At 35.2% G+C, this 13,212-nt stretch overlaps 1 protein-coding gene across 1 annotated transcript; it reads right to left on the bottom strand.

Moving 5' to 3' along the window:
• Positions 1-6,156: 6,156 nt before the first annotated feature.
• On the bottom strand, positions 6,157-8,132 carry LOC130799313 (uncharacterized). Its single transcript, XM_057662414.1, has 4 exons — positions 8,036-8,132; positions 7,107-7,922; positions 6,565-7,005; positions 6,157-6,500 (listed from the first exon to the last, which is right to left on the bottom strand). The coding sequence occupies exons 1-4, from the start codon at positions 8,130-8,132 to the stop codon at positions 6,157-6,159; spliced, it is 1,698 nt and encodes a 565-aa protein (XP_057518397.1).
• Positions 8,133-13,212: the final 5,080 nt, after the last annotated feature.

Below are 13,212 nucleotides of genomic sequence, written 5' to 3'. Positions count from 1 at the left end.
ATATGATTTTTGTTATGAATTAAGTTCAGTTCAGTCATATGATTTTAAAATTTTCATAGTTTAACTAGTTTTAAGATAAGTAATTTGTTAGTATATCGACAATTTGGCCCTCTCTAACTTGAAATGTTGGCTTCGCCCCTAGTAGTGAAAGGTAAGAATCAATTCAGCAATTAACACCTCTTAAATGGCTAAAATAAGGAGGGAATAATTCAGCAATATTCCTTCAAACTTTTTATATACTAATGCAAGACTAAATTATTCATGTTTTCCAAACAAAAGAGTGTATTTTGACTTATTTTTTTAACTGATTATAGAAAGATACGTGCAGCATTTCAAGCAAAAATATATATGTGACTAGTCGTACACCTCAAAGATGAATTATCAAACTTTATATTCCTACTAAAATCTTAATTTATAAGTCAAAGCAAGACTTGTAATAGAAGGATCATGCAATACGAAGGAATCAAATGATGATTCTTCAACAAAACTTAGCTAAAATTATACCTATCACTTGACTTATAATGCTCTTGGATAAATTTTACATTACGTATTTTCTAAATTGTATTCCTCATGAAAAAAAGCGTCCCTAAAATTAATCGTTGAATGTAATTTTTCAATTATAGGTGGATACATAATTATGTTACTATGGTTAAGTTGACATAACTTAAATTCAAAATAAACTCAAATAGTATATGTAAATATACCCCAAATGAATTAATTAGTCTTATTATCTCCTACAACAAAGACAAGGGTTTAAAACCCATTATGTGCTATGTATATAAACTTTTTTTTAATTTTCGTTTTTACCCACCCAATAATACCCCTAATTCCCAAATAAACCCACATCAATGATAGTCGACATTAATTCCAAATTTCCAATTCCCAAACCTTACTGTTGTTGTCTCCTGTCGGCATCACCATTATCTATTGATGCATTGTCATATAACGTACCACTTAGGGGTGTTCAAAAATATACGCTTTAGAAAATTCAAATTATTCGGTATTCGGTATTAAAACCGGATAAATTATCCACTTAACTTTATAGTTGTATTTAAATTAACTTATAGTTGTATTTTAATTTTTAAACTCTCCCTAACCCTTACCTCATTATTTCTCTTTATCTCTTACCTCATTATTTATCTTTTATGACTAATTAAGTATTTCTAGAGAATTAGTATTCAAATTATACATAAAAAAATATTCTAAAAGAAATAAGAGCAAAAACAACACATGTTTAAGAAAATAAACAAAACCGGATATCCGGCTTCCGACCCGATTTAATTCGGGTATCCGGAATTCGGATACCCAGTTTAAACCCGGTCGAAACTGGGTCGCATTTTTATGTATCTGGAAAAGCGGATTTTCGAATTTTCGAATCCGGATTGACTCGGTATCCGGTTTTGAACACCCGTAGTACCAACCACCAGTTGCACTATTGTTGTCGCACCAGTCACCGACAGTTTCTCTGCTCTTCTTTTCAATCTTTTTCATTGATTGGACAATTTCTCCTTTTTTTAAGGTTAATTTTTCTTTTTTATTTGCAATTTATTGTCATTTGTTCTTAATGACCTTAATTCCTCCATTTGTGGCCTACCCAAACACCTTCCTTTATGTCTCCCACTTCTTATGTCGTCAATCCAAGTACAAAATGAAATTCATAAAGTTTAAATCTATCCTTTTCTCTTATTTTGCCTACGAACATATTTGGGTTTTCCTCCTAGCCACTCATTAACTTTTCCAATCCTTACTTGCGCATCCACTCATTGCCGCTCTTTTGGCTAGGTTACCCTTTCGGGTTTTCAACCTAGATGGGCTTTTCTCTTTTCAAGCATTTTTCTCTTTTCCCTTTTTCAATCAAAAAACAACGTACAAATTCAGCTATAATGAAAGTAAATTACATTGTATACAAAAGCCAAATTCATATTAGATAAAAACTATGAACAAGCAAGCAGTAGGTTCCCTCATGCTTGATTTTCATGGTGAGTAGCAAGAGGGTGTTAAACAACCTTTATAAGCATAGGGTCTTTAGTAACCCTAGATATGTCAATCAAAGTAGAAAGAAGTAGAGAAGGAAGTCTATTCAATGAAACACAAATGCTGAAACTGGGATAGCACCTTCAGTTACAACATTACTTCTTAAAATATGATACACCGGCTCTACTTATGACTTCCCAATAGTAAGACGCTTCCTATCTTAATCCTCCTTTTCTCTCATTAAATAATCTCACTTTGTAAGCCCATAATAATCTCAAACCCCTTATTAACCTCATACCCATCCTAACACAACATCACCATCACAACCACAACATAATGTACCAAACACATTACCCGAACTCCAATACTAAGGCTCATATAATGGAGCTCTTGGATCTCACAATCTAAGAACTTAGTTCGGATCAAAGGGGATGAGGGCTTATGTTGGTTCAAAGCTTTAACTTATGTTACAGGCAACGATTGATAAAAAGGTGATATGCGAGAATCTGAGTAAGGATGGCTAGGTGGGTTAGGGTGTGACAATCCAGTAGAGCAAGAGTGTAGAGAAAGACAAAAATAGGAATGGAATTATACCTGCAAGTGCCGTGACAAAGGATGAATAATGATAGCAGCTGATGAATGCTCACTTTCCTTTGCCTATACCTCATTCACAGGTTATTGGTTAGCATTCTCTCTTATTCTTTTTTTTTCATTTTTTTCATTTTTCTTTTTGTTAGGTAGGGGGTAAATAAAAAGGAAAAACAAAAAATAATCACAAATACTCCCTCCATTCCTTTTGGGTGTTTCATTTGTTGTTTCCATAAGGAATCTTTTCATTTGTATCACAAATTTTGGACAAAAATAACCTTACTTATCCTCATTTTAATATTTTAATAATGCTTATGGTCCTCACAAATCTTCCACCAAATTCTTTTTAACATTTTTATATTTCATTTGGTCCCCACATGTTTTTCACTAACTTTACAAAAATGTTTTTTTATTAGTTGTGGTCCCCATATTTTTTCCACTAACTTTCTTTTAATATTTTTTTAATATTTATGGTCTCTACTTTTTCTCCATCAAATTTATTATTCAATAAAATAATATCTCCACTATCTAAAAGATTCTATTTTTCCTAATTTTCATAAACATTCCTTATGTGAACTTTATTAATTAAGGGACGGAGGGAGTAATAAAAATCCTAATCTAAGAAATCATAAAAAAAAGAATTAAACTAAGAAAGCAATAAAAACTACAACTAATAGGTGTAGACTCCCCCCCCTCCCCCCCATGCTTATCAAAAGCATTGTCCTCGATGCTTTACAGTATAGCAAAGGGATAAATACATAAAAACACAAGCACAACGATAAGGGAAGTCTAATGTAAACAAAAAAATAAAGCAAATAAAATCAGGCTAAAAGTAGAGGTTGTCTCCCGCAAAGCACTTAATTTAACGTCTATAGCGCGAAAAGGTTCCTTTTAATAAAAGAATTCAATATGACACTTTCTAGATACTTTACCCAAGTAGTAGTGATGGCCACGGAGCGGGTTACCCGGAACCGAACCGGTCCCGAACCGCTTGAAACCGTCCCGGAACCGGAACCGTTCGCGACAGGTTCCGAACCGGCCCGAACCGTGGAACCGTGAAACCGCCGGAAAAAAAGTTGTCGGAACCGTGAAACCACCGGGAAAAAACCGCTTGAACCGGACCTAAGAACTGCGGGTCGGAACCGGAACCGGTCCGGGTGAACCGGACCACAGGTTCCGTGGAACCGGAACTCGAACCGGAACCGGACCACAGGTTTCGTGGAACAGGAACTGGAACCGGAACCGGTCCGTGTGAACCGGCCCACAGGTTCCATGGAACCGGAACCGGCCCACAGGTTCTTTGGAACCGTTCGAAAAAGAGTCGTTAACTACCCGTTGTGATTTTTACTATAAATATATATCACTTTCAATCATATTCATTTACTCTATCTACTTAATCACGCAATTATTCTCTTAATTACATAATTAGTCTTTTAATTATTTCTTAATTCAATTAATTACATAATTAGTCTATTAATTATTTATTTATTTCTTAATTCTATTATTATTTCAATATTATCATGTCTTCTTTTTTGAAAAAAGTCTCTAAAAAAGTTACTGAAGCGGCAAAATCATTGGGAGGTTCTAGCTCTAAAAGAAAGTTCACTTCAACTCCGTCGATATCAACAACATCTTCCATTAGTAATTATAATTATGAACCAAATTATCCAGAAGGGTACGACCAAGAATTACACGATTATGTAGAAGAAGTGGAAAGAGAAATACAAATTGATGAAGAAGAAGAACAAGAAGAGGAACCAACGACCCCTATTGGGATACATAGATCTCGACAGTCATCAACAAGATCACATGAAGAACAACTACAACAACAACAATAAAGACAAGCTCGTGGTAAACGAGTCCATTTCCAAACTATCGGTTAGTTTTATAAAACAATTAAGTGATTTATTAGATCCCATTAGAGACATAGTGAAGTGGCTTAGAATTGGACAGATAAAGAGACGATATAAGCAATTATGTGACCAGTATCAACTAAAAAAAAGTGTATTGGTCATTAGATACTCCTACACGTTGGGGCTCAACCAACGATTTATTAAGAAAAGCGATTGCTTATCATCCAATTATAACACAACTTTATAGTGTGTGTACAGATAGCTATATAAGTGATGACATATGGGAACTAGCTATAGGTGTACATAAAATATTAGAAGCGTATGACCACGCAAATAAGATTTTTTCATATGTTTACGAACCAAACGTTCACTTAGTAATAAGTGAGTGTATTACTATTTTTTATCATCTTCTTAAACATTCGCATGATGATACTAACCCATATTTAAAGCTGATTCTTGCAGATATGATGGATAAGTGGAAGACATATTTTACCGATTTTCCTTCTATTTATGGAATTGCAACCATTTTAGACCCATGTTTTAAGACAGAAGTCCTTACTAAAGTAATTGGATTTTACTACCAATCATTAGATCGCCCGCCTAGTGATGTACATAATTATGTTGGAACTTGTAAAAAACTTTTAGCAGAACTTTATGATTACTATGCTAGTGTATATAACCTAAAACGCGATACGTCTAGGCGTGCTAGCGTCTCGGCACGTCCCTCTTATTATAATTTCGTAATAGCTAATATAATGAGCCAAGATGAGAGTTTTGTAGGATCATCTTCTTCTTCACCCTCTACTGCATATTTAGGATTAGATAATTATCTTAAACATCACTTTGAAATTGACCAAGGTAGCTATAATATTTTAGAGTGGTGGAAAGAAAAATCTATAAAATTTCCCATATTATCAAGAATTGCAAAGGATATCCTTGTAATTCCTGCTTCTACGATTGCGTCGGAGTCTGCTTTTAGTGCAGGTAGAAGAGTTTTAGACGAAAAGAGATCTCGTCTTGCTCCACATAGTATTCAAACACAAGAAACATAGTATTCAAATATGTGTTTGCAAGAAAGATTATGATCAAGCGGAGATTCGAACACAAGGACTAAGGAATGATGATGATCAAGGCGATGATGATGATCCATGGATGATGATGGATACATCTGCATCATCGTCAAGAGGAGAGTCAGCGGAAGCATCTAACCAACCAGATGATGATGACGAAGACGAATAGGATCCATCGGACAACGATAAATCAACATTCAGCAACTACAAATAAAAGGTATGACAAAGAACTACGTGGGCTTTGATTCCTTCGGGAAACGTAGGCAGCTTAGTATTCCTTTGGGTACTAGGTTCAAGTCCATTTTCTCCCTCTTTTTTTATTAATCGCCTTTATCGACATTATAGTTGATTTTTCTTATTAATTTATTTTTTTCATTCTTTTTAGTAAATATTTTAATAACGATTACAACTTGACAAGCAATGAATTTCGCTAATAATCAAGTCATCATCAATGGTACGTCCGCAATATTATAGTATTTTATATAAATGTTTAAAGGAAAAATAAAAATGGAACCGATGGTCCGACCCGCCCGTCCCGCGAGTTGGAACCGCCGGAACCGCCTCATGAACCGCCAAGGAACCGTTTGGAACCGTCCGGAACCGGAACCGTTCGCGACAGGTTCCAAGTGGAACCGGAACCGGAACCGGCCCAACTCGGACCGTGGCCATGCCTACCAAGTAGTATCATCGTCAACAAGATCAACACTTTTAAAACTATTGTCCCCAACAAGCCTTTGCTTTTTCTTTCTCTTACAAAACTTCTTTTTAAAAACATTTCCTTTTGTGATTTTTTTGGGGACAACGTTAGCACTCTTTATGGATAAAAGTTCACTAGAAATTACCTTGGGAGGTGTGGAGCTTTCCCTTGTCACCTCCTTTTCCTCATGCATTGGCTCTTCATCTTGCAACTTAGTATCCTGCACAAACTCATTATCTTGCAACAACTCATGTGTTAGATCAAAATTGTTATTACAAATATCTTCCCAACTCATCACCTCTTCACTCCCTTTGGTGCCTTCAAGAGAGGTTGTTAAAGCATCAACATCTAACTCATAGCTAAATTTAGTGGGAATGTCCACATGACAAAGATTCAACAAATACAGCAAAATCAAGGGAATTATCAATATTGAATTCATGCTTATCATCCCCTATTTCCATCACAATTCTATCCTTAGCAACATCTACCACGGTCCCAAAAGTTTCCAAACATGGTCTCCCTAAAATGATTGGGGTCTTAGGGTCTTCAGGCATATCTATAATTAAAAAGTCACAAGGGACAACAGACCTTCCAATTGCTACTGATACATCCATCAAAATTCCCTTAGGGTAGATAAGACTACGATCGATAAGTTGAATTTTAATGTCATAAGGGGCCTGTTTACCAACATTTTCTAGTTTCTTGTAAAATGAATATGGAATTAAACTTATACCTACACCCAAATCACATAAAGCTTTGCTCATGAAAACACCTCCAATAGTATCATGGATACTGAAATTACCACGGTCTCCTAACTTGGGAACTGTGATAATACCCTCATGCTTATCGGACTATAACTCTTCAAACATCTTAGGTACTATAGGTGACTTGGCAAGAATGCCTAGGAAAGACGAATCTAAAGACTTGTCTTTGAGTGATTTAAAAAAAACTTTCCATACTTATTCTCAAGTTTGACTTGAGCCAACTTTCGACAGAAAAGGACGTAATCAATTTTAATACCAGTTAACTTTGATTTCTTCCCATTATCATTGTCATTTCTCAATTTACCAGATTCAAAGCAAATAGTATCAGTCTTAGTATCACCAATTGGCTTCACAAGAAACACCTCTTGTAGAGGAGTGTCAGCCAATTCCTTACCTTCCACCTCGATCACAACATTTATTTTACTAGGCTCCTTGCCCTTATGTTGAGGCTGGCTAGAAAACTGATTAGGAGCACGCATATTCTGCTGTTGAGAGAATTGTGTTACTTGAGTCTCTAGCATCTTCATATGTGCACTGCTTGACTGTATATGTGCCTGCATTAAATTTCTTAACTCTTGAATTTGCGTATCAACATTAGAGGGTTGATGGTGGTGGTGGTGTGGAGGTGAATGGTTCAACTGCTTGGGTGGTGGGATGAACCCTGGTGGATTGTATGGTTGTTGATATGGTGGTTGGTTCAGCACATTAAGGTTCTTGTATGAAAATTTTGGATAGTTCTTAGTGCCTGCATTATATGTGTTAGAGAGAGGATCGTTTATTGGCTTACTATACAAAGCATTTGCCTCCTTGTAAACTTGGGGGCATGTGCTTGAACAGTGGCCAGAAACGCCACACGTATCACACATAGAAATGTTATAAGCTGAAGAGCACGAAGTATTACTCAGTATACTTATCATGGCCATTTGTTTGGATAGAGCAACCATCTGTTTTGTGAGAACCTTGATAGTCTCACTGTCTATAGTTTGTGTTACTCAATCTCTCTCATTACCCCAAGAAAAGCATTTTTGGCTATGGTCGCAAAGAGTCTCAATACTTCCTCAGGCGACTAAGAATCAGTATCGCCATTACATGATGCATTAAATGAGGACTTGTGCTCATCAAACAACCATGCATAAAAGGATTGGGCAAACAACCAATCTGGAATTTGGTCATTAGGGCAACTCATTTGGAGGTCCTTAAACCTCTCCCAAGCCTCATGAAAGGACTCAAATGGTGGTTGTTTAAAGGAAGAGGTAAGACAGGTAAGAATGCATTACCCAGTCCTTCCTAGTCTCGATAAATGGCTGCAGGTTCAGATTTCAACCAAGCCTTGGCTTTATCCTTCAAAATGAAGGGAAAAACCCTTATGTGGACTGTCTCCACATTTAAATCCAAGCGGTTATCAGGTCACGCCTCTCCACTAAGTCAGCAATATGATCGTGGGGACTTTTTAAATGGTGTTCTCCAAACTGATTCCTCTCTATCATCTAAATGAGGTGAGATTTCAGCTCGAAAATCTCCGCACCAAAATTTTGTTTAACAATGCAGGGAATGGAACTTAGGTTGAGCGAACACACATCTATACGGCTAAAGTTATTATTATTTTGGCCCATTCTTACCTGTCTTACCTCTTCCTGTCTAGGTCGCCTCCTAGTTGCCTTTAGTATACGAGCTGTGGCCTCAATTTCAAGATAAAAATGTTCAAGAGATCAAAACTTCCTACTCATTCAACAACAAACAAAGGCAAGTGTAAGATTCGGGGGAGGGGGTAGACAATAAAAGCTCTATATTCAATGAAAATCAACAAATTAATTATCCCTCGCTTCTGCGGTAACGACGCCAAAAACTTGATGTGAAATTTTATTTTACCGCTAGCACACGGTTTACGCGCCAAAAACTCGCTAATTTCTATTAACTACATCGCTCAAGAAGAAAAAGTTTGATTGATTTTTGTCTAATAACTAAGAATACAATAAAAAAAATGGGTTGAAACTATATGATGAAGATATTTAGGGTATCAAGAATCCCCTAAATTCTTGTATGATCAAACTATTACTAATATCTATAAAATGTCGGATTAATTACCTGATTAAATATATTTTTTTATACTCAAACTCTCGCTCTATTGATTAACTATTGGATTTAAACCCCATTAATTTAATTCTCACACGCTAGTTTTATTGAACGAATTAATAAGAATTTAATCAAAATTTACCCTAAAGTAAAGTTAATTATAATCTCACACACTAGTTCTATTGACTAGACTAACAAAGCACATTTGATTTAGGATTTATTGGCACAATTCAATCACTTTAATCCTAATTTCATAAACACATTCAATAATCAAATCATACTCAAATTAGAGGTTCAAACCCTAACCTTAGAACATGCAAACTACTCACTGATCATGCTAATAAACATAAAAGCAACAATATGATGATGACCATTAATAATTAAAAGGCAAGGTAGAATAACTTACTAGTTGAGAACATAAACAACTATGAATGGCATCCAATTGAGTAGAAAGTAACGATGGAAAACAATAAAACTCCGTTTAATAACTAAGGATTTTTAATCTAAGAAAAAATTAAAGCAGAAAAACTGAAATTAGTGAAAAACTTACAACTTCAATCTTTCTAAATCTCATAGTAACTTCTTTCCTAATACAAATTAAAATAAAACATTGAAATTTTAGAGAAAACCGCTGGCATGTAACTCTCAGCAGTAGGTGACGAGTCTTGCTCTTGAGGAGAAACTCGTCGCATATTCTCTGCATGAAAAAAAATCGTCTTCAGAAACAAAGCGGCGAGTCGTAGCTTTTAGGCGACGACTCATCACTTTTCAGCTGACTTACAAACATTAAACAACCGTCATTTCTTGCTCGCTTGTCAAAATTAGACATATGATATACCGTTGGAAAGCGCTAGAAGTCTACTTTCTAATGCCGCAAACCGTGCATGAAAATGATCTTTTTATCAAAAGTTATGACAAAAAAAGTGAGCATGTATTAAACTTCACCTCAAAACTTTTGCAATTTAAACAATTTTCTACTCTTTTGCCCATCTTCGTTATAAAACATCTTCAATAGAGCAATAATCTCCTTTGTAAACTCCATCATCATTAAAACCATAAGAATTATGCTTAAAACAATTAAAAACTGCTCAAAATCAGCATGAATAACCAAAATGGATAAAGTAGCATAAATCTTCAAAATAAGTACAAAATTACTAATATCAAACATCATTAAGCAGTACAAAATGATATAAATAAGTGCAAATAATTGCACTTATCAGCAGCATCTGTTGACTCCAAAATCGACAAAACTTCTTCATGAAACCTCTGTATGTAAGGCATCAAAAGTTCTCCTTCCTTTTGTATGACGGACATTAGGTGGAAATTAGACTTCCTCTGCCCCTTGGGGGCGAAAAATGGTCTAAAAGTAAAGATTATAGTGTAGCGAAGCTATCTACATTTCTAAGAGGAAGGGCCATATACCAATTTAGGGCTAACCTTGAAAGGGTGGTGGGAAACAACTTGCATAACATTACTTCATATGTGGTATTTGAAACAATAGGGGCCCAATATGATGCGATATGCTTAGCGAGGTCATCAAATCCATCAAAGTATTTCACAATGGGTACTTTCACCTTGTTTCGGTTAGGAACAAACAGTATCTGGGTCGACAACAAGATTGTGAATATCACAGGGGCTGAATAAGGATACTCCCTGCCTAGCTCCTCTTGACGGAGAGGGTCCTGATTCATCAACTCCTTGGGAATCCGGTTAGGATTCGAGGCGGATGCATTGTATTGTTGGCGACTATCAAGGGTTAGTTATTGGGAGATTTGTTCATCAGCATTTCTGATTCTGAGTCATCTTCTGACTGTCCGCAATATATCTTCGACCTAGAAATCTCGTGTTGGCTGTTGGTTGTACATTAAAATTCAGAATTGCTTTTGCTTGTCTCTAGACCGGTTGCCGGATATTCTGCTGAGGAATTTGCAGGAGATTTAGTAGAGTCCGAAAGACTTGCTGGATCAAGTCTTGAAATAGGGCAGTGTTTGAAGTAGCAAAAGCGTCTAAATTTTGCCTGGTTACTAGGGGGATTCGGGTTCAACACTGGCTCTTAATCATGCGCCGAACTGACAGAGTGATGTTCAGACTATCGGGTATTGGCTCGAGTGTTTCTTTTGAAATTCATGGCTTCTTTTTCTCTTAGCGTGTGAGATGCTACTCCTTCCCATAGACGGCGCCAAATGTTTCTACCAAGAAACTAGTGTAAAATTTTATTCAAAAGGGGAATGTTCTTGGTAAAAGGGTTTTGTTCGCTAGTGTCCAAATGAATAGTAACGAGTTCTACTACTGACCTGCAGAACAAATAGCAAGTTACTTGTCCTGGGGCAGCTTCTTGGAAAGCCCTCCGACGCTCAAGTCAGTGATCAAAAATATAAAACGAGAATTGAATGTGAGTAGTTGAGAGAATTAAGTTATGAATGCATACCTGATTAAGTAATAAATGAAGGTACTTAGGCCCTGTTCTCTTCGTCTGATCTGATTGGATAAGGTCTGAACTACTAAGGTCTGATCTGATCTGGTCTGATTCAGTCTGATCTGATCTGAATTTTTCTGATCTGTTCTGATTTGGTCTGATTTGATCTGGTCTGGTCTGATCTGATCTGGTCTGATCTAATCTGGTCTGGTCTGATCTGATCTGATTTGATTTGGTTTCATTGAGTTTGTTATTAATAGTAGTAGTTAAATTATTATTATTATTATTATTATTATTATTGTTGTTGTTGTTGTTGTTGTTGTTGTTGTTGTTGTTGTTGTTGTTGTTGTTGTTGTTGTTGTTGTTATTATTATTATTATTATTATTATTACTATTATGTCTTATTATTAATATTACATACTACATAGTTTCTCCATCTAATAATAATATACATACATTACATGCTACAAATTAAACATCAAAAACTACGATGTTTCTGCTTCTCTTTGGATTGATGCCCAAATATCGTTGGCTATATTTAGTTGGATTCTATCCATTTCATTCTTGCGCTCTGTGTTAAACATGTTGGTATCACTTCTTGGTTCAATGTTAACCCCACTTGATATTTGGATACCTAATTGATGTAGGCGAATAAAATTATGAAGCGTAAATGTTGACACCATAATAGCCAACTGATATTTGATCTCCATACTAGGCATATTTTTCAATATCTTCCATTGATTTTTTAGCACTCCAAAGCATCTCTCAATTGTCGTACGCAAGGATGAGTGTCTGTAATTAAAATGTTCAAGCATCCCTGTAGGAGGTGGACCAACACGAAACTGAGGCATATGATATCTAATATCATCATGTTTTATTGGACTGAGGTATCCTAGAGTGTTAGGATATCCGGAATCGACCAAATAGTATTTTCCTAAATTTATAACAAAAGTTAGACATTTATATTTAAACATGGATTATATGAATATGAAATTGTTATGTAATACCTGGAGGTGGATGTGGAAACATAAATTTTGGTTCAAACAAACTATGACTCTATGTATGTAATCGCAACCCGGTTCTCCCCCGACTCTCAAAGGTCGTTGTTCGAGTGGAGTGAGTCAAAAAAAAAAAAATAAAAAATAAAAAAAAAAAAAAATAATAATAATAATAACATAATAATAGTAATAATAATAATAATAATAATAATAATAATAATAATAATAATAAGAATAATAATAATAATAATAATAATAATAGTAATAATAATAATAATAATAATGGTATGGTCTGATCTGATCTGGTCTGGTCTGATTTGGTCTGATCTGGTCTGGTCTGATCTGAAACTTTCTGATCTGATCTGAATAGTTCTGATCTGATCTGATCTGATCTGGTCTGATCTGATCTGATTCCAATAAGAATAAGTAATAAGTAATAAGTCAAAAAAATAAGTTGAAGAGAACACCTTCTTACAGTATGTTGCTTGAACCAATTTATGCTATTTAGGGGTATTTTAGTAATTTTACCTTCAGAAGTGGGCCTATAAAGGCATTGTCTGGCTTTCATGAGTATTTGGGAAATAGATGAAATTATTCAAGACAATATTCTTTAAATAAACATGAGTGTTTCAGTATTCTAAATTGGACGATTTAAGGTCTAATTTTGACAACATCTGACCATAAAACTGTCTTTAATGAGAATTTTGAAATCATAGCATACAATACTATTAAAATATTGAAAAATTTCAAGTGTCCTTCTATAAGAAGGCATGACAAAT

This window comes from Amaranthus tricolor, chromosome 14 (assembly GCF_026212465.1).
Source record: "Amaranthus tricolor cultivar Red isolate AtriRed21 chromosome 14, ASM2621246v1, whole genome shotgun sequence".
Lineage (NCBI taxonomy): Eukaryota > Viridiplantae > Streptophyta > Magnoliopsida > Caryophyllales > Amaranthaceae > Amaranthus > Amaranthus tricolor.
Note: the sequence above shows the minus strand (reverse complement) of the source record. Positions and strands in the feature narration are given on the sequence as shown.

What these genes read in the sequence shown, in the direction of transcription:
- LOC130799313 (XM_057662414.1), bottom strand. Translation starts at nt 8,132, where the DNA reads ATGAGTTGCCCTAATGACCAAATTCCAGATTGGTTGTTTGCCCAATCC. An exon ending in GTCCTCATTTAATGCATCAT is followed by an intron (nt 7,923 to 8,035) that starts GTAATGGCGATA and finishes CACAAACTATAG; the next exon opens with ACAGTGAGACTATCAAGGTT. An exon ending in ATTTGTTGAATCTTTGTCAT is followed by an intron (nt 6,501 to 6,564) that starts GTGGACATTCCC and finishes CCTCTCTTGAAG; the next exon opens with GCACCAAAGGGAGTGAAGAG.